This window comes from Typha latifolia, chromosome 14, assembly GCF_019914945.1.
Source record: "Typha latifolia isolate L0001 chromosome 14, TyphaL0001v2, whole genome shotgun sequence".
In the NCBI taxonomy this organism is placed as follows: Eukaryota; Viridiplantae; Streptophyta; class Magnoliopsida; order Poales; family Typhaceae; genus Typha; species Typha latifolia.
The window spans coordinates 5,337,147-5,359,451 of record NC_133099.1 but is presented as its reverse complement, the minus strand read 5'-3'; the positions used below and the strand labels follow the sequence as shown (position 1 = coordinate 5,359,451).

Sequence of the window (22,305 nt, the reverse complement as noted above, 5' to 3'; positions counted from 1 at the left end):
CTTGTGCGAGTAATATGGCCTATCTTCTTCAATTAGGACCAGCAAGAGACGAGCCTCAAATGTGTCCAGATACTACCATCGAGTTGTCTAATTTATTAGAAAAATTTGCTGGACTGTTTGAGGAACCAAAGGAGTTGCCACCAAGGAAAACGGCAGACCATTGCATATAGATTGTGTCCGGGTCTGCACCGGCGAGTGGGGCCATATCGGTATCCACATGTGCAAAAGGAAGTTATCTCCAAGATGGTAGCCGAGATGTTTGAGCAAGGCCTCATTCAACCAAGTCATAGTTCATACTCATCGCCCGTGCTACTAATGCGAAAGAAGGACGGGACATGGCATTTTTTTATCGACTATGGAGCACTAAACACTATTACTATCAAAGATTAGTATCCCATTCTGATTATAGAGGAGTTGTTGGATGAGCTTGCAAGGGTGACCATATTCAGCAAGCTTGACTTGAGGGCCGGGTACCATCAAATTAGAGTTCACCCGGCGAATGTGCATAAAACTGCATTTCGGACTCCGGACGGGCACTACGAGTTTCGGGTGATGCCCTTTGGTCTTACCAATGCTCTAGCTACTTTTCAAGGCCTCACAAATAATATATTTTGGCCTCTACTATGAAGGTATGTCTTGGTATTCTTTGACGATATTTTGGTGTATAGCAAGACTGAATTGGAGGATTGGCGGCATTTGGAGGATGTGCTGAATTTGTTGAAGCAAAACCAGTTGAAGATCAAGAAGTCCAAGTGCCTATGGGGAGTAGCGCAAGTGGAGTATTTAGGCCACATCAACTCAGCGGAAGGTGTAGCGGCGAATTTTCAAAAGGTAGCATGCATGACCGCTTGGCCGATACCTACTACTACCACAGGATTGCAAGGATTCTTGGGGCAGACCGGGTATTATCGCCACTTCTGGGTATGGCAAGATCGCTGCTCTTCTCACTTCTTTGTTGAAGAAGGACTCCTTTAGATGGACGGATGAAGCCACTATAGCTTTTGAAAAAAGTGAAAACAACAATGACAATGGCGCCCGTTCTAGCTCTACCAGACTTCACCAAAGAGTTCGTTGTGGACTGTGATGCGTCGGGAGTTAGCATAGGAGCTGTACTAATGCAAGGAGGACATCTGATATACTTTCTTAGCAAGGATTTATCATAAATATCCCAGCAATTATCGACCTACGAGAAAGAGATGTTAGCAATTCTACATGCGGTGACAAAGTGAAAACCTTATTTGGTCGGGAGATGATTCATTATCCGAACTGATCAAATGAGCCTTCCATACTTTATGGGACAGCGTATACACACTCTGGCACAGTAGAGATGGGTCACCAAATTGCTGGGGTATGATTATGAAATACAATAAAGGAAGGGAACGGAAAATAGAGCGGTGGATGCACTATTGCGCTAACCCAATACCACCGAACTCGCAGCATATTCTTCTTCTACCTTTCCTTTCCTTGACGAGCTGAGGTATGCATGTACATCTGACCCAAATATTTTGAGATTGTTATAGGAGGTGTTGAATGATCTAGAGTGCCATCCAAAGTTAAAGAATCAAGGCAGGTTGCTGCTGGACTACGGATGCATTTGGGTGCCCGCAAATGATGCATTGTAGCAGAAATTGTTGGAGCACTTCCACCAAACTCCAAAGGCTGGTCATGAAGGTGTCTTGAGGACTTATAGGAGGATATCTGGTACACCTTGTTAGAGTCTTTTCTTATTGCATTAGTTAGTTATTTTTATTAAAATAAATTTTTTATAGGTCATGCTCGAACGTGATTGGGGCGCGTTCGAATGCCTTTGTGAACGCTTTTATTAGGTTCGCAAATACAGAGAACATGAAATGTGCATTTGAACGCCTGCATCACGTTCGCACATACGAGAAACGCCTTTTGTGCATTCAAACGCGATCGGTGAGATTCCACTAGGATTAGGGTTAGTTATTATTATTAGGGCTTGTTGGCTAGCCTCTATAAAGTTGTGGATGGCAGCTAAATTCATTATGCTATTGGATTATTGATTTCTTACCTCCTATCTTCTCTCTATTCTCTCTACCTTAATCTCCCTCCTCCCTCTTCACTAACCTACCACCTCTACCATTGCCAAGGTCTCTCCTAACTTCTAATCTCCCTTGTTTGTCGAGTCCTCCCTCTTCTTTGGGATCTCGACCACTTCTTTCCCTTCATATATATCCCTTAAACAACATCACCCATCCACCCTTATCTCCATTATTATCCATAACCCTAACTTCACTCCACACGTCACCACCACCATCATCCGCACTAAATCGTACTTTCGTCCCAGTTGCAATTTGAATCACTAAAGGGCATAAATATGAAAACGTAGATCAGGGAGTTATAGGAGAATATCTGATAAATATTTTCCCTCGGTTGCGTGAACTACTTCCTATAATAAATTCAGGTTATAAAGGAATTATTCTGTGATCCTATCATTGGTATCAGAGCCTATCAATTTGGTACCAAAGAACCCTATCAATATCTCAGAGTTGCACGTGGCTAGGATTGAGGCGAGATGTCAGGAGTTTTGTCCCTTCTTGCGAATCTGTCAAAGGGCTAAGGCAACCACATTGAAATCGGCTGGATTACTACAGCCTTTACCTATACCGGATCGTGTTTGAGAAGACATTTCTATGGATTTCATAGAGGGCTTTCCATTGGTATATGGTTATTTTGTTATTTTTGTAGTGGTTGATAGATTGAGCAAGTATGTGTACTTTTCTGCAATGTCACATCCATTTTCAGCCAAGCAAGTGGCTAAAATTTTTATTAGAGATGTTGCTCGGTTACATGGCATGCCATGCACGATTGTCTCGGATTGTGATCATGCATTTATGAGCGACTTTTGGATGTAGGTTTTCAGATTATAGGGGACTCAATTGAACTTCAATTCGGCCTACTATCCACAAACGGAGGGGTCGAGAGTATATCCTATCTTCTATGTTTCATTGCTGAGGGAGCGGATTTGAGATCATGAGGTCATTAGATCAATTCTACTGGAGCCATTGGAGGAGACAAAGATCGTAGAGCCAGTTCGCATACTTGCTAGGTGTCGATGATGTCATGGTACTAGATTAGAGATGAAGATTCTAGTTGAGTGGTTTGGCAAGCCATCTAATGAGGCGACATAGGAGTTGGAGACGGACATCTTCAAGCATTTACCAGACTTCACACCTTGAGGGCAAGGTGGGGGAAGCGTAGTGGGCTGATACACCTTGTTAGAGTCTTTTCTTATTCCATTAGTTGTTTATTTTTATTAAAATAAAATTCTTGTAGTTCGTGTTCGAACGCGAAAGGGGTCGCATTCGAATGCCCTTGCAAACGCCTGCATTAGGTTCGCAAAAATAGAGAACGCAAAATGTGCGTTCAAACACGATCAGGTGCATTTGAATGTCGCGTTCGAATGCCTGCATCGCGTTTGCACAATCGAGAAATGCGTTTTGTGCGTTCGAACGCGATCGCTGGGATTCTACTAGGATTAGAGTAAATTATTATTATTAGGACTTGTTGACTAGCCTCTATAAAGGTGTCAATGGTAGCCATATATATTATGCTATTGGAATATTGATTTATTGCCTCTCTATCTTCTCTCTACCTTCATCTCCCTCCTCCCTCTTCACCAACCTACCACCTCTATCATTGGCAGGGTCTCTCCTAACTTCTAATCTCCCTCGTCTATCGAGTCCTCCCTCTTCTTTGGGATCTCGACCACTTCTTCCGCTTCGTCTTAATCACTTAATTAACACTACCCATCCACCCTCATCTCCATTATCATCCATAACCTTAACTTCCACTCCATTCATCACCACCACCAACATCCGCAATTTATCGTGTTTTTGTTCTAGGTGTAGTTCGAATCTGTGATGGGCATAAATACAAAAAATGTAGATCAGGGAGTTATGGATCGATTTAACTTTGTTTCGTAATTTTTAGACTATGAGAAAATATTTGGTGAATATGTTCCCGAGATTGTGCGGACTGCTTCCTACAATAAATCCAAATCTTAAAAGAATTGATCTGTAACCTATCAGACCAAGAGAGAGAGAGAGGCGGTGGGGAATTCAGCGCTGTGGCTACAGCGTCGGCGGGCCCAACAGAGCTAGCTGGCCCTGTCTGGTTGGCCGGGCCTGTAGTTGTGGGAGCACAGCAACCCCAGCCCATGCCACCCCAACATGGCATGAGGTCGGCCACGTCGTGCCATGCAATATTTTGTAAGGTTTTTCTCAAGGGATAGGTTGTTACATTTTCCTTCCCCCCTTATAGAAATTTCGACCTCGAAATTTAAATCACACTAGTATAGTAAGAAAATCAACATGCCTAGTTCCACCACCTTCTATTCAAATCGTTAATTGTCTAATCTGTTATGATTCGGACTTCACTGATGATGTCTCGAGCATGGATACACTTTAGGGGTGTGTTTTATTCTTATTTTAGTATTTATTTCATAGAAAAGTATGTTTTCTGTATGTCGCGTTCGAATGCAGATGGAGTGCGTTCGAGTACGCTCGTGAACGCCTGCATCAGGTTTGCAAAAATAGAGAACACAAAATGAGAGTTCGAATTCGATCGGGCGCGTTCGAACGCCATGTTTGAATTCAAATGGAGTGCGTTCGAACGTGTTTGTGAACGCCTACATCAGGTTCGCAAATACAGAGAACGCAAAACTAGCATTCGAACACGATCGGGTGCATTCGAACGCGATCAGCAAAAATCTACTGTTTTAGGGTTAATAATTATCTTTTTTAAATTATTTGGTTAGCCTCTAAAGGTATGGATGGTAACCATGGAATCAAGATTGAAGGAATTGAGTTTTGCCATTGTCTCCTTCGTCTTCTTCTCTCTTGTTCTCTCATTCCCCGTCGACGCCGCTTCTAGCCTACCTCGACCGGCCAATCACCCTAGTACCTTAGGGTCGGCCCACTCCTCCCTCTTCTTCTAATCTATCTATCACTTTGCCCTAACCCTTCCATCATCTATAACCCTTTCCACCTCCACTTACTCATCAATGCCACTCCATTATCGCCGGTCCACCATCCTCCACCATCATCAAGGATCTCGTGCCTCCATCCACGGATCCAAAGACGAACTCCCTGACGTTCATCTACTTATCAGACGATATCTCGAGATCCCACTATCTGATTCGCCTGAACTAGTTTTATTGGAAATTTTGAGGGATACAACATATCAAAATTTCACGTCGATCTGACAGCTGTATCTTTCGAGATCTATTTTCAAAGTTCTGTATCAGATCGTATTCAGATCTGAAAATCAGGATAGATCGAACATTCGCCTAAAGGGGAGATCGTATCATAATCTCACTTTTCAAATCCATAACTCATACTCCATTTACTAACTTACTCATTAACTCCTAATATTACTCAACCACAAATAACTCCCATATAAAAAATAAATTCATAGATTTAGGTTAGTTAGGTAATCATACTATATCTATAAAGATTGATAATATCATTAGTCTGCAAGAAAGAACATACACTAATTCTACAAGATAAAAAGTGTTGACATCTATTAATTGTATCATGTCTTACTCCAGGATACCTCAATCTGTCCAAATCTATCACTTATTCTGCTAACTGCAATCATATAACAACGTAATACCATAATCACTTATGACAATATAATACAACGTATTTAAGTAAATTATCTCCAATCTACTGAATATATACTCTAATACCTAAATATGCTTAAATGATCATCTATCAATATTATCCCTAATATTGGGTAGAATGCTAAATATATATTATTTCAAGAACATCTAAAATATTTAACTCATGTTTCTCTTTTTAGACAAATTATGTCGCTAACCTAAACATACTCACCATCAATTGATATCATCATAGAATTTAGGCAATAGTACTAACTCTCTTATTTAAAAGTGTACTGCTCATAAGCTTAAACCATTATACCAATTAGTAAACAAATTAATATAAGAGATCACACCTATCCATATAAGACTACAATATCACTTGTATTCATAATACATTCTTCAAAATAACATATAGCACATATGATCCAACCTGTTAATGTTAATCATAATGCAACATCAAACAAATTTATATAGCCTTCTGATTCTCCACATTATCTTCCTTTTTAATCTACAATATCTGAATGGTTAAATTCAATCTACATCGAGAATCATACACGATAAAAAAATAATATAATAATCTTTTTATCTATTATCTTCTGTATCCAAACTATCTATTCATTGATTCATATAGTTCCAATCTAATCATGATCAACTCAATCACTATTGCTACTAGTATATCTACGAAAATATCACTTTGCAATAACGAATTCAGATCCGAAGACTATCTATTGAGTTCTACTAAGTAATCTAATAATCTCTTCAATATTTCGACAAATATAATACTCAATTCATAATATTAATCTATTGCCACACAACTATTTACTAATCCATCATATTTGATCTTTAAGAATACATAAATATAACTTAATCCACAAACATATTGTAAATGAACTAAAGCTACTAAGGTTAATCTTCCGAATTGGTCATGCTATTATAATCTGCTAATAAAATAAATTGACACTAACTAATTCATATAGATCAGAAGACATTCAAAAATATAAATTACAACCTTTAACTTTGCAATTCATTTAAAGATCAAATTTTCACAAACTATAATGGAACTAATCATGAAATTATTATCTCTTAATCAAATATCTTTATCTTAAGACTCAAATGCAAACATGTAAGTCTTTACAATTATTAGGATCAATCTCATCATTCTAAAAGGCTCGCTCAATAACCTCTAGTAATAATCGAACATGTAAGTCAACAGTTAAATAAATGCTAATATAATCACTTTCTATACATCATTATATGTTTATCATTTACGAGTATAATAAACATCCATCGATATATTGTATATGAAATATCATAGTCTTCCGTATTCCTTTCATTACCATCCTATGAAGCAAGTAGTTCAACTTCCAAATCATCTATCAATCATAATAAATACTCATATCTATAGTTTTTATGAATAACTCTATCAAGTTATCTCTCCAATTAGCACTCGCAAAATGACTAACATGTCAAAGCACATATCTCAATTTAACATCTATGATTAAAAATCAACATATCTCATTTCTAATTAAATCACTTAAGCCTTATATATCTTCAAGAGTCTCGACTTAGTATTCTGTCACATCCTCTGTACAAAGTCCACTACATATATTGGACAATTTAATCTTATAGCATCATCAAAATATTTCTATAACATCATTAATATCACCTAATAATTATAATAGAATAAGTCTGTATATTTGTAACTAAAATTTATCACCCAAAATACACGATCGTCATGGTATAATATCATTATCCACTAAGTCAATGCTCAAAACTAAACTAATAATCAAAATATATTTTCATTGCGTACAAGATATGTCATGAGGCTATCAACTTAGTAACTATCATTATCCTATATAATTTATTTTATTATCATTATTTCCATCTAATCATATTCACATAATTAGCAGTTTTTAAACTAAACTCACTTTCATGTCATCCAAAAATTACATTAAATCTCAACTACTAAAATCATTCACAATTCGTAATCTTAGTTCATGTCATATTTCCTATCTTTATTATTCTCTTTGTAATCATCAAGTTAATAATGTAACAGAAAAGTTAAACATCTATTTGCAAGTACAATCAGAACTTTTATAACTACTAACACAAGCATCTTGCAAAGACAATCTATCATATCAATCATCCTAAAATATTACAATCCCCAATCATGTCATATCATCTAATATATTTTCACAGTATACGATCATCCAACTACAATCAATGATTAAAATTCAAATAAAGATTCAAAATGGTCTTCTTGTACCTATACCTTTTTACATCATCTCTTAATCCCAAGTGTATTTATAAAAGAATCAAAATCCAAAATATGCAATATCCATTCATAATAACCTCAAATCTACTGCTAATAATCCTTCTGCACAAAATACATATCTCTACATGTTTACAAATTTTTACACTTTATCACATCATATGGACATATCTATATCTCTCATATTATGTGATACGATTCAGACTTCACCGATGTCGTCTTGAGCATGGATACACTTTAGGAGTATCTTTATTTTTTGTTTTAATATTTAATTTCTAAGAAAATAAGTTTTCTGTAAGTCGCGATCGAACGCAAGTGGAGTGATTTCAAACGCGATTGTGAACGCGGTTGTGAACGGGTTGTGAGAGTGTTCATCGTGCGTTCGAACGCCCCGTTCGAATGCACTGTGAACGCCTGTATCGCGGTCGCAAATCTAGAGAAGTGGGAAACAGGCGTGTTCGAGCGGCTGCATCGCGTTCGCAAATCCAGATAAGAGCGAACTCAATGCGTTCGAACGCGGTCGGCGAAATTGTATTATTTAGGGTTCATTTTGATTTGTTTGGGTTAGCCTCTAAAAGGGATGTGGATGGCAACCAAACGATTATTGAAGAATTGAATTTTGCCTTGCCTTCTTCGTCTTCTTATCTCTCGTTCTCTCAATCCCCGGCGACGCCACTTCTAACCTCCCTCGACCGGCCAATCACCCTAGACCTTTAGGGGCGGCCCTCTCCTTCTCCTTCTTCCAATCCATCCAACACTTGCCCTAACCCTTCCATCAACCATAACCTTTCCATCACCACTTTTCACCGGTGCCACCCCACAAACGCAGGTCCACCTCCAACCACCATCATCCTAGGATCTCGTGCCTCCATCAACGGATCCTAAATAGACCACGCTTATGTTTGTCTACTAATCGGACAATATCTCGAGATCTCCATATCTGATTCTCCTGAAACTTGATTTGTTAGAAAGATATTTTCTAGGGCTACAACCTTACAAATTTCACGTCGATCCGACCGCGGCATCTTTCGAGATCTTATTTCAAAATTCTATGCCAGATCTAGTCCAGATCAAATAATTGGAAGAGATCGAACCTTAGCCAAAAGGAGAGATCGTATCAAGCTAGTATCAGAGCCATCGTTTCTCGGACAAGCGCTTCCTATGACGACCACTAGAGCTATGGCTGCACGGCAAGATGATGAAGAAGAGATTCTTCCAATAGAGGAGGGGGAAACGATTGCGAGGACTTCCACCCGCGGAACCGCCCGATCTAATGAGAATACGGAAGAACCTAGTGTTCAAGCCGTGTTGGGGTCTCTTTCCGAACAAATGGCTATTAATAACTAGATGATGATGGAGATGATGCGGGAATTATGGGCGACAAGGGAAGCAATGGCGAATAGGAATGCACCATCGACCCCACAACGTGAGTCCACCCCTATGAACCCACCGCCACCGGTTCAGACTTTGCAACCACAAGAGCCGCTACTACCACCACCCTATGGGCACAGACAAGCAAGGATGGTTACACCAGGCCCAGTTGCAGGTGAACCCATCTGACGAGCGAATCACTATGGAGACCACCTTGGAGATCAAGATTCGTAGGCGGGTCAATACGATCCGGAACCACGGCGAGTTAATCAAAACCGAAGGAGAGATCATCAACCCTTCATGGTGCATCCTCGTTTGGTTAGACAAGGACTTGGACATGATCCGGAATGAGACAATAGCATCCATGACAAATCGTGTGTCTTGAATTTCCAAAGTTCCAAGGTGGCGATTCAATCGATTGGTTGTATAGGGTGGAGCAATTCTTCTCATACCAAGGTATGACGGAAGAATACAAGGTGACGCTTGCGAGCTTCCACTTTGAGGATGAGGCGCTTCATTGGTTTCGAGCAGCCAATGCCAATGAGGCTATCGATACTTGGGCTGAATTTTGTGCTGATAACACACGGCGATTTGGAGCATCGAGGTATGAAGACTTTGATGCTCTCCTCTCAAATACAGTGCAAAAGATCACGGTTGGGACATACCAAGAAAAATTTGAGAGGATAAGTAGCTGATGTCATCCACAATGGATGGATCAGTAACTTCGTAGCACCTTCATCTCCGGGCTGCAGGGAGACATACAAGCCGATGTGAAGGCTTTAAGACCTAGAACTTTAAAAGAGGCCTCCAAAGATGCGGTGGTTATGGAAGACAAACACAAGGCCATGAAGTTACACCTGAAATAGAGTTGGACGAGCCAAGGAAGCCGCAATCAAGTTCAACCAACCATAGAGGTAGGAAATATCACCGGAGTACCAAGAATTGCTATTGTAGTGGTACCTCATCGAGCACCCTTGAAGCCATCCAAAGATGTGAAATACACACATAGAGGTCCAAGACGAGCACTCACACCTGCTCAAGTGGAGGAATGAAGGGCCAAATGCCTATGCTTTCGTTGTGATGAGAAGTTTGTGCCCGAGCATCGCTGAGCTAAACTGATGAGATCGGTGATGCTAATACATGGATTGGAGGATGAGGAGGATGAGGAGGATGAGTTTGCAGCTGAAAATGAAGGTGTGGCTAGACATCCAGGAGAAGAAGCTGAGGAGCAACCCGTGGAGAAAATGATAGCTGAAATCTCCCTCCACGCCTATTCGGGACAGTGGAGCCAAAGACCTTCCGGGTGAACGGTGTAGTCAAGAAAACCACAGTGAGAATCTTGATTGACACCGGGTCCACCCACAACTTCATTGACAAGAGGCTCTTTAGGAAGATTGGGCTCAAGTCAGAACCCACGGAAAGGTTTGACGTGATGATTGGAGATGGCACCACATTGCGAGCGGATTTTATTTGTGGAGGTGTGGAATTTAAGGTGCAAGGCCAAACTTTCACATTGGACTTTTATCCATTGGCCTTGAGAGGTGCCGACATTGTTTTGGGGACTCAATGGCTTCAAAGCTTGGGGCTGGTAACATTTGATTTCTCAAACCTCATACTGACATTTCGGATGAATGGACGAAGGGTGCTACTGGATGGAAATCAACCGCGGCAAGGGCCGACATTGCAACCACTTGTGGGCTTTCCTTGTGCAGGGGACCAAGCTCTACTATTGCAAATGGCTATTGCTGAACCAGAACATCGACCACCAAGGAACATAGCCGCCGACATGGAAGAGCTGCTGCAGGAGTTCCAAGATCTCTCCGAGGAACCCCGAGGACTATCGCCGACCCGTCGACACGACCATCGCATCTAGATCATTCCAGGGGCTGAACCAACAAATGTCGGGCCCTATCGGTATCCGCATGTCCAAAAGGAAAAGATCAGCAAATTGGTGGTGGAAATGCTCAAGCAAGGGATTATTCAACCGAGTAGAAGTGCCTACTCGTCGCAGGTGCTGCTGGTTCGGAAGAAAGACGGGAGTTTGCGGTTTTGCGTCGACTACCGAACCTTGAATGTCATTACCGTCAATGACCGGTATCCAATACCAGTGATCGAGGAGTTGGTAGATGAACTCACAGGGTCGACTTACTTCAGTAAACTTGACTTAAGAGCGGGGTACCATCAAATCCGTGTTGACCCGGAAGATGTGCACAAAACGGCATTCCGAACTCACGATGGCCACTATGAGTTTCAAGTCATGCCGTTTGGGCTCACCAATACACCAGCCACCTTCCAAGGGCTAATGAATGACCTTTTCCGCTCACTCTTGCGTCGGTACATGCTTGTCTTCTTTGACGATATTCTAGTGTATAGCAGGAATTGGAGCGAGCATTTGCGGCATGTGTGGGAGGTATTAAGTATCTTGCGACAAAACCAATTAAAAGTTAAGATGAGCAAGTGTCTTTGGGGAGAGCCACGAGTGTAGTACTTGGGGCACATAATCTCAGCAAGAGGAGTGGAAGCCGATCTAAGCAAGATCAAGAATATGGTGGACTGGCCAATTCCTACTACTCAGCGGGAATTGAAGGGATTCTTTGGGTTGATGGGGTACTACCAGCGATTCGTTGCCAACTATGGCTAAATTTCTGCCCCACTGACCTCCTTGCTCAGAAAAGGAGGGTTTCAATGGACGAGCAAGGCGACGGAAGCCTTCAAAGCCTTGAAGACAGCTATGTCTACCACTCTAGTTCTAGCACTACCGGATTTTAGCAAGCCCTTTGTGGTGGAATGCGACGCTTCGGGTGAGGGCATTGGAGCAATTTTGATGCAAGAGGGCAGACCCGTGGCATATATGAGCAAGGCATTGTCAAACCAGTCGTGACACCTATCCACCTACGAGCACGAAATGCTAGCGATTCTCCACACCGTCACCAAATTGCGACCCTACTTGATTGGCCAACGGTTTAGATAGCATGGACAAGCGTAGCTTACTCTACTTCATGGAGCAACGTGTGCACACCCCAGCCCAACAACGGTGGGTCATGAAACTCTTTGGGTATGACTACGAATTAGTCTACAAAAAGGGGATTGAGAATCGAGCGGTCGATGCCCTTTCGCACCAACCGGACACAAGTGAGCTTGCCTCCTTTTCAACACCAACATTTCCTCTATTTTTAGATATGTGGGGAACCAATGCAAAAGATCATACCATGGAGGAGCTTGAGTCAGAGTTCAAAGATCGCTTCCCAAATTTCAAACCTTGAGGACAAGGTTGCGGAAGCGTGGTGGATTGATACGATTCGGACTTCACCGATGTTGTCTTGAGCATGAATACACTTTAAGAGTGTCTTTATTTTTTGTTTTAATATTTAATTTCTATGAAAATAAGTTTTTTGTAAGTCGCGTTCGAACGCAGGTGGAGTGAGTTCGAATGCGGTTGTGAACGCGGTTGTGAACGGGTTGTGAGAGTGTGCATTGTGCGTTTGAACGCCCCGTTAGAACGCACTATGAACGCCTGCATCACGTTCGCAAATCTAGAGAAGTGGGAAACAAGCGCGTTCGATCGCACGTTCGAACGCCTACATCCCGTTCGCAAATCCGGAGAAGAGCAAACTCGGTGCATTCGAACGCGGTCGGCAAAATTGTATTGTTTAGAGTTCATTTTGAGTTGTTTGGGTTAGCCTCTAAAAGGGATGTGGATGGCAACCAAAAGATTATTGAAGAATTGAGTTTTGCCTTGCCTCCTTCGTCTTCTTAGCTCTCGTTCTCTCAATCCTCGGCAACGCCGCTTCTAACCTCACTCGACCGGCCAATCACCCTAGACCCTTAGGGGTGGCTCTCTCCTTCCCCTTTTTCCAGTCTATCCAACACTTTCCCTAACCCTTCCATCAACCATAACCTTTCCATCACCACTTTTCACCGGTGCCACCACACAAATGCCGGTCCACCTCCAACCACCATCATCCTAGGATCTCGTGCCTCCATCCACGGATCCTAAACAGACTACCTTGACGTTCGTCCACTAATCGGATGATATCTCGAGATCTCTACATCCGATTTGTCTGAAACTTGATTTGTTGGAAATCTCTTTTTTGGGGCTACAACTACCCAAATTTCACATCGATTTGATGGCTACAATTCGAGCATTTGAATCTGAATCTGCATTTAAATGATTGTGATTCTAAATATCTTCTTATTCGTAAATGTGAACAATTGATGTGTTCAAATGACTGTAATTCCAAAAACTTGTTCTGCGTCAATGTTAAGCGTTTAAGGTGATGTTCGAACTTCCATTGCATCAAATATTCATCTAACACGTATATAAATATATGCTCATTTTACAATACCTATACACATGACCAAGTTTAAATTATTTTGTTCATATTTGCTAATTACGAAAGATCGTAAATTTCTTATTTCAGTTGCATCTGTAATGCTGTTCCTGGTACTCTAATATGTATAATGATATTTTCTTTGAGGGCATAAAATGATCTATCTATACAAGAGGCTTGATTCTCGTTTCTATCTACAGAATAGTGGGCTTAAAGGAGGCTGTCATTACTGATAAATTTATTTTGCTTGTAAGACAAATTTAAAATCATATGTCTTCCATAATCAACTATATATACCTAACAATGACAAAAATATGGAAAGAAAAAGAGAGATGATTTACAGAATCTTGAGAACGAGTCCTTTCCATTTCTAGATAAACTAGCAAACTTTTTCAGGGGCGCGCCAAACGCGCCACTCTTATATACAAGTATAACCGCCAATAATTCTTATGGGTTTTTGTGAGCCCATACAAGAATAGAAGTACTCGGATTACGTTCTAGACTCTCAGGGAAGAAGTAAGAGAGAGGAATGCCTCCTCCTCGCACGGGATAGAGAGACCCATGTTGTGATCGAAGCCGAACTCTTCCTCGGCGCATCGGAGAAGGGACCGGAACTCCGGCTGGGCAAGATAGGAGATTGGAACAACAAATCTGCTTCTATTCGCCCCAACGTAGACGGCAAAGTGGCCTTTTGGCACTTCCAAGCCTTGCTGTTTCCTACCAACGCTCGAGCAACGCTTCAGGACCTGCTTCAGGCTTGCAGATTGGAAGAGCCTGCTCTGTAGCAATATAGTCATTCTTAATTTGAGGATGAGCTGTTGCTCTATTGAACGGCATTACTTAATAGATGTAGAAGGTATTCATGTGGGAAAGTAGAAAGAAAGTCATGAAGATTGGTAGGGAGTTGGATGAGCCGATGGGGTTATATATCGGTTATCCGTAGAGAAGCAAGGACATTGGCATGTGTTTGTGGGGCACAAGGTGGAAGAACACACTGGACCAGATATCTCCAAACTGAACGAAAACGTACTTAGCTTTGTTAGGAGTTCACATGCGCTTGCCTGGTGAGAGGGACTCGCCAACTAAATGTGGTCGAATAGTACGCGATGTAATTATGTAAAACCAGCATTCTCTCCGGCATGCAACGTGGGTAGCACGAGGCACCGTCGCCAATTGCTCAGGTTGGGACCTCTCATTTATCTGACTAGATACAAGGAGCTCGTTAGCCTTTGTCGTACCGAATGCTAGGCTACTTAGCTATGCAATTTATTCTGAAAATGATTAAATCAAAAGAAAAGAAACACTGTCATTTTGTTTTCAAATCTTTTATCATCCATGGATTTTGTGAAAAGATCACTGAATTGCCCCCAACAACTGTATGTCTTCCAAATTTATCACTTTATCTTCAACTAATTCAAATATAAAATAGTTTCGTATATTAATATTTTGTTCTGAGAATGTTGAACATGATTCCATAATATATTTATTGTACTCATGTTATCACAACATAAGATCGTCATGTCTTGATCAATTTCATTGTTCTTAATGTTTTGCTTCATTCATAAAGTTGTGTTTAACAACTTCTCGCAGCTATACATTTTACATCTATGGTTGACACTGAAATATAGTTCTATTTCTTATTGTGCCATGAAACCAAGTTATTCTCTATATAGAAACAATCACTTGACACGCATTTTCTATCTTCAGAACATCTGATCCAATAAGAATCTATTATTCCACTATATATTTTATGATACATTTTGTAGCATATAAGTGAGTTTTCTTGGATCATATTGGTATCTAACATAAATGCTTAAGCTCAAAGGAATGTTAGGTCTATTTGCAATTAAATAAATAAGTTATCACGCTTCAAAAAAGTGTTTGGTTTACACTTTTTCTAGATGTGTCCTTCCCTAGTTTCGTACTAGTACTTGTTGGTGTTCAAGCATACTTTACCAAATCTAATTCAGCTTTTATCAAGATTCTTAGCATACTTGGATTAAGAGATAAAAAAATCTATTTCTCTAATTAGACAATTTGTAATCCTAAAAAGAATTTTGATTCACCAATCCTACTCATTTTAAATTGATTTTGCACGAGAATAGCAAAGTTAATGGCTTCGTCAAAATATTAGCCCCAAAGATAATGTTATCTATTTAAATATGTTCCACAATGAAAATTTTCATTTTCCCTATTGAATAGTAGCATTTTATCCACTAACCTTCGAGTGAATTTTGATTATACCAAAAAAATATAGCCCAAACCTTTTGAATGACCTTTTCCGCATGTAATATGATACAAGCCTTTTATTATACAATTCTGTTCTTTCATTTATCTAAACCAATTTGTTTAGAAGTTACAAGTGCAGAAAAGTTTCATATTGAATTCTCGCAAGATTAATCAATTTTTCATTTTGTAACCTCAAACGTAAGGATTTGAAAATTTCAAATAGATCAGATTTCTCGTACAAAAGAATAATCCATAAAAATCTTGAAAAGTCATCAACTATTAAGAAAGATATCTATTTCCTCCGAAACTTTTAGTTTTAGATCCATACCAACAGGTTGAATTAAACAATTAGTAGAAAAAGTATTAATCCCTTTATGTGAAACACATAGTTTTTCTGTCTAACAGGGACCACATAGTTTTTCCTCCCTTTCAATTTAAGTGTGCCCCTTACTACATCATGTTTAGACAATTTTTACAAATCCTTATTATTTAAATCTCTAGTGTCAAAGATCAATATACTGTGAAGTAAGATTATTATATTTCAATTCAACACACACCAACTCTATAGTAGTTATCAGAAGTCCTAGATCCATAAATCATACATTTTCTAAAATTATCTAAGATTACACAATTAATTTTAGTGAATTTAACTTCTAAATTGCTATCACAACTCATTTTCTAACATGAGAATCTAAGGGGTGTGGATAGTTCTTTATCCAACCGCTCTAGTTGAATTTCCATCTCCAAAGATCATAATTCCCTTCATAATCTTCTAAAATAGAAAACAAAGATATATCGCAGGCATATACTTATAACATCAACTATCAAGGTACCACATTTCAAAATATAAGACTTTTAGATTGTGGGTTTAGCATAACATCTAACATTATTTTTCCTAAATCACGGTACTTATTCCCAATATTTCTTGGGGTTAAATATATTTTACCTTCTATACCTATGCTCAAAAATCACTTTACCCTGATATATTTTAAAAAGTCTTAAAAAAGTCTCTATACTTACTAAAGTAATACCATTAGATTTTCTTTTTAAATTTGCATAGCGTGCCTAAATAATTTTAAAACCTAAATGGCAGGCTCATTTCCCTCATTTTCTAATTTTGTATGGACAGAAATGTCGTTCCCCTTTTATAAAAGCCTTTCTATAATCTTTAATACTCAATTTTCTTTTCTTGCTTTCTTTCTCATGCATGGCCTCTTCCATTACCTCTTCCCAATTTAAAAACTCTAGTTAGAGAAGAAAATGAAGTTTTCCAATAGGAGAAAAACTAGATCAAAATCTGTCAATTTTGCCTAAAAATTTGATAGGGTATTTTGGTCATTTGGTCGCACTGTGTTAATTCAGACAGAAATTTTAGTAGTTAGTCGTAAGTACAGAAACTAGTGTAGGACTTTTTAAATTACAAGGGGATAAAGTTGTTTTGGGTATAAATACAGGGGATAGAATGTATCCAACCCTAGATTTTATTCTCACTCTATAAATGAATATATTAACAATGAAGTCTAATATGTCCTACTATGCAACAACGAAAATAAGTAGGAATAAAGTTTCTCATACCTCATTCCATAGAATGTGATTAGAATTTATCTTTTTCTTTCTTAAAAACTCATCACCTAGGTTATTCATTCTACTACTTGATAATTTTATCTTAATTCTCTTTGGAGCTTCATACTTTGATATTATTTTTTTTTCTCTTTATGAAACCTGATCTCATCGAGTTTGGTTTTTTTTTTCCCTTCAAAAATGTTATTTCTTTTAATAAACCTTCCCATCTATTTTCATCTTCCTTGATTTCTTTTTTCGAGTTCATTTTAGCTACTATGTAAGACCATTCACCAAGTTATTCTTTGAACTTCTCATCAATTTGAATTCTTTAAAATTCAGTGCTTTTGATCTGTGTTAAGAGTTTAAAATTTGCATTCTTTAGTTTGTACTACTTGATATAGCTTGTTGTAGTTTTTTTGTAACTCGAGTCGTCCCCATAATCGGATTTATTCTAGTCTTGCTCATTTATCTTATAGTAATCAAAATATTGGTAAATAGATAATAAAGAGGTGCTAAAGGCCACGCAGTTTTATTGTTCATTTTCAGAATCATCAGATTTATTCGGGTCATCTCAAGTAGCCATCATTGGTTTACCTTTCCTATTGTGACAGTTTGAACTCTCGTAGCATTAAACTTAATTTTCCTTCTTGATTCTTGTTTTTATCAACGGCCATTGAGTTTGAACCTACATATTTTCTTCCTTTTAAATTTTTTTGGTTATCTCAAAATTTTTAATAAACTTCTTAGATTTCTTGAAAATTATGTTGCAACAATATCATCTTAGGATCAATTTCACAATTACTGACATGTCTCGTCTTTTTCACCTCTAACAGTATTTAAGACCACACTTTTAGACTTACAAGGTTTAGAAAATGTAGGCTCAAAGGTTTGTAAATTATAAAATCAATGTCTTTACTTTGGCCTAGAACGAGAAGGGCCTAATTAATAATTTTGTTTACTATTTTATTTTTAGAAATCCTTTCAGCTAATTTTCCATAAATATTTTCAGAGGTGTAATTCTTCTCCGTATGATGGTTTTGAACAATTAATAATGGATAACCAGACATCATTTACGGATTTTTAGGTAAGAAACACATTCTAGCCTTCCGGTAGACATAATTAGCTTCACCAACTAATGAAGGTATAAAATTGAAGATTGACTATCTCTACAGAAATCCATCGCTTAGTGGATCTCTCTCTATAGTAAGAAACTCCTGCTCTCATATTAATTAAAACTTATAAAAACTCAATGCACAATTCTCTAAAATCTTGTTTAGTAAGATTAGGAATAATTTCATTTAGACCCTTTAAACTATCATTATTTTCTAGATATACTACTTAAACTAATGTTTTTTTTCAGTTTAGAGATCCATATAGTTGCTTTTTTTCTTAGTTTAAGGAGGTAATGCGGATATTTTTCTTTGTTTAATTAGTGAATTTAGGTAATAAAAAATTTCAAAGAGTGTAGGAAAAATAATAGTAGTTCAGGGTCCAAGTTAAATTATTCCTTAAGATTATTAATACAGAATGATAACAAAAAAATAAGCAGAAGTGAACACTAAAATTTTTGTATGGAAAAACTCAAAATGGGTAAAAAAACTATAGATTCAAACTCGGATCATAAGTCAATCACTAATAAATACAATAGTTTACAAGACACACTTACAAACTCCCGTTGTTATGCATGATTTTATCCGAAAGTGTCATGCTTGTTAGAACTCACAATTTACTGTATTCCATGATAAGTTATTAATCTCTGTGACCCTTGAGATTAATTTAATTGTCTTTGTAACTCTAGAGATACATACTCTACGGTTTAAAGAACTGAAGTTGGTTAAAAAGTTGAGGCATGTTTTTTCTAATAATGCTAAGTTCTAAGAGTTCTCCTGGAGAGATGATCAAAGATGGCTACTAAGGTGAGGTTTTGATAGTCCTTAAATATTATTTCAGATAAGGTAAAATATCCTAAAAAATTATCGCATGAAATATTCTCTGCCGGCAAAATTTCATGATGTCATTTGAATGCCCAAGTTAGTGCATTTGAATGACTGTAAATTTTATTCTCTAAAAATTTGAACATTTGAAATTCGAATGACTGTAACTCTGGATTATTCGAGCTTTTGAATCTGCATTCAGATGATTGTGATTCCGAATATCGTGTTATCAGTAAATGCAAACAATTGATGTGTATTCAAACCACTGTAATTCTAAAACACTTTCTGTGTCAATGTTAATGTTTAAATTGTTCTCTGTCAATGTTAATGTAAAGTGATGTTCGAACTTCCATTGCATCAAATCTTCATCTAACACGTATATATATATGCTCATTTTACAATACCTAGACACATGACCAAGTTTAAATTATTTTGTTCATATTTGCAAATTACGAAAGATCTTAAATTTCTTATTTCAGTTGCATCTGTAATGCTGTTCCTGGCACTGTAATATGTATAATGATATTTTCTTTGAGGTCATAGAATGATCTATCTATACAAGAGGCTTGATTCTCGTTTCTATCTACAGAATAGTGGGCTTAAAGGAGGCTGTCATTTCTGACAAATTTATTTTGCTTGTAAGACATTTAAAATCATGTCTTCCAAGTAATCAACTATATATACCTAACAATGACAAAAATATGGAAAGAAAAACAGAGATGGTTTACAGAATCTTGAGAACGAGTCCTCTCCAATTCTTGATAAACTAGCAAACTTTTTCAGGGGCGTGCTAAACGCGCCACTCTTATATACAAGTATAACCGCCAATAATTCTTCTGGGTTTTTGTGAGCCCATACAAGCATAGAAGAACTCCGATTACGTTCTAGACTCTCAGGGAAGAAGTAATAGAGAGGAATGCCTCCTCCTCGCACGGGATAGAGAGACCCATGTTGTGATCGAATCCGAACTCTTCCTCAGCGCATCGGAGAAGGGACCGGAACTCCGGCTGGGCAAGATAAGAGATTGGAACAACAAATCTGCTCCTATTCTCCCCAACATAGACGGCAAAGTGACCTTTTGGCACGTCCAAGCCATGCTGTTTCCTACCAAGGCTCGAGCAACGCTTCAGGACCTGCTTCAGCTGCGCAGATTGGAAGAGCATGCTCTGTAGCAATATAGCCATTCTTAATTTGAGGATGAGCTGTTGCTCTATTGAACGGTTTTACTTAATAGATGTAGAAGGTATTAATGTGGGAAAGTAGAAAGAAAGTCACGAAGATGGGTAGGGAGTTGGATGAGTCGATGGGGGTTATATATCGGTTATCCGTAGAGAAGCAGGGACATTGGCATGTGTTTGTGGGGCACAAGGTGGAAGGACACACTGGACCAGATATCTCCAAACTGAACGAAAACGTACATAGTGTTGTTTCGGGTTCACATGCCGTTGCCTGGTGAGGGGAACTCGCCAACTAATTGTGGTCGAATAGTATGCGATGTACGTAATTATGTAGAGCCAGAATTATCTCCGGCAAGCAACGTGGGTTGTTCGAGGCACCCTCGCCAATTGCTCAAGTTGGAGCTCTCCTTATCCGATTACCTTCATGGAGCTCCGTAGCCTTTGACGTACCAAGTACTAGGCTACTCCCTGTTATATATTCTGCGTCTATAGTTGACAATGAAATTAAGTTCTGTTTCTTACTAAGCTAAAACCAAGTTATTTCGGCACATAGAAATATTCACCTGATGTGCATTTTATGCCGTTGCAATATGTGATCAAATTAGAATCTATTTGTAACATCCCATAAACAGAAAATATTTAAAGCGAGACACGCACTCTCTTTCTCCCCCCGCTCACCGCATCAAAGCTTCATTGAGGGGACAATGTCGTTGATCAACTCTTCGGTGAGTCCATGCCGACGTTGTCGATCGACTCTTCGGTGAGTCCTCATCTACCTTTTAGTTGAATTAGTCATAAAATGTCTTGCCCCTTTTCTTTTCCTTATTGTCGGTCCTATCAAGTGATTGGCAGACCAACAGCCTCGTGTCTCAGTCCGTTGGCCCCAGTTTCATCCCTTCATCAATTGTCCTCTTGCTGGTTTTACTGTCAATGGGTTGCTTTTGCCCTTGATTGAGGCTACACATAGTAGCTTCTCCTCGTTGGCTTGCATGCCTTTTTCCTACCATTCCCGTCAGCATCTCCCTTCTCCAATGTATTGGATATCTTCTTTGTGAGAGTAAGATTTTGATGACATCCTTCGGTGCTCTCGTGGTCCTATAAGTTATAGTGGCAACCTCTACTATTGCTAGCCAAAAGGAGGATTTTCCTCACCTCCAATCGCCCTAGCTGCTAATCCTCGAGTTGTGTGCACTCCCCTTGACCTCCTTATCCTTCTAGCAAAGTTTTTCCATTAATCTCTTTCCACCGAGATGAGGTCATGCTTCGTCTACGGCATTGTCTTTACCTCATGTGCCTTTTTCCTTATCGAAAAGGGTCGGTGGGTGTGCGGCCTTAGCTGTCGACGGTGGCATTCGTCGACTGCCACCTCCCTTCCTTTACCTCTACTTTCATTCCATTGAGTGTGAGTAAGGATGGGAGGGCTGTGGTTAGGCTGGGTACTGTCCAACCCAGCTTGGGCTTGGGCTTGGGTTGGGTTAGCCCAATCTAAGTGATGGGTTGGGTTACAAGCAACGTAGCCCAAGTTTGCGTGTTAGGTTGTGACCTAGCCCAAATTGGTTGTGGATTGGGTTGAGATCCAACTCAAGTAGCAATCTTGGATAGTTTTGGTTTTGGGCCCAATCTTGGTGGATTGTGATCTTTAGGTTGGTTGTAGCTTAACCCATTATTTTGGGCTAGCTCAAGTGGTTTAATAGTTCTTTAAATTATGGTAATTTGCTTTTACATTTTTATGTAATTATCATTGTCACACTTGAGCCTTAATTATTTAATCATCTTTAGATGGTAATTTTGTTAGTTA

The 22,305-nt window shown here is 38.9% G+C and overlaps 2 protein-coding genes across 2 annotated transcripts; both read right to left on the bottom strand.

The window, feature by feature from the left end:
- Positions 1-13,939: 13,939 nt before the first annotated feature.
- On the bottom strand, positions 13,940-14,490 carry LOC140801081 (auxin-responsive protein SAUR50-like). The gene has a single exon (XM_073156083.1). The coding sequence runs from the start codon at positions 14,398-14,400 to the stop codon at positions 14,101-14,103; it is 300 nt and encodes a 99-aa protein (XP_073012184.1). The 5' UTR covers positions 14,401-14,490; the 3' UTR covers positions 13,940-14,100.
- A 5,562-nt stretch (positions 14,491-20,052) lies between these two features.
- On the bottom strand, positions 20,053-20,600 carry LOC140801156 (auxin-responsive protein SAUR50-like). Its single transcript, XM_073156160.1, has one exon. The coding sequence runs from the start codon at positions 20,511-20,513 to the stop codon at positions 20,214-20,216; it is 300 nt and encodes a 99-aa protein (XP_073012261.1). The 5' UTR covers positions 20,514-20,600; the 3' UTR covers positions 20,053-20,213.
- Between the last annotated feature and the right edge of the window lie 1,705 nt (positions 20,601-22,305).

Excerpts from the sequence above, each read along its gene's own strand:
- LOC140801081 (XM_073156083.1), bottom strand. The coding sequence starts at position 14,400 with ATGACTATATTGCTACAGAGCAGGCTCTTCCAATCTGCAAGCCTGAAG.
- LOC140801156 (XM_073156160.1), bottom strand. The coding sequence starts at position 20,513 with ATGGCTATATTGCTACAGAGCATGCTCTTCCAATCTGCGCAGCTGAAG.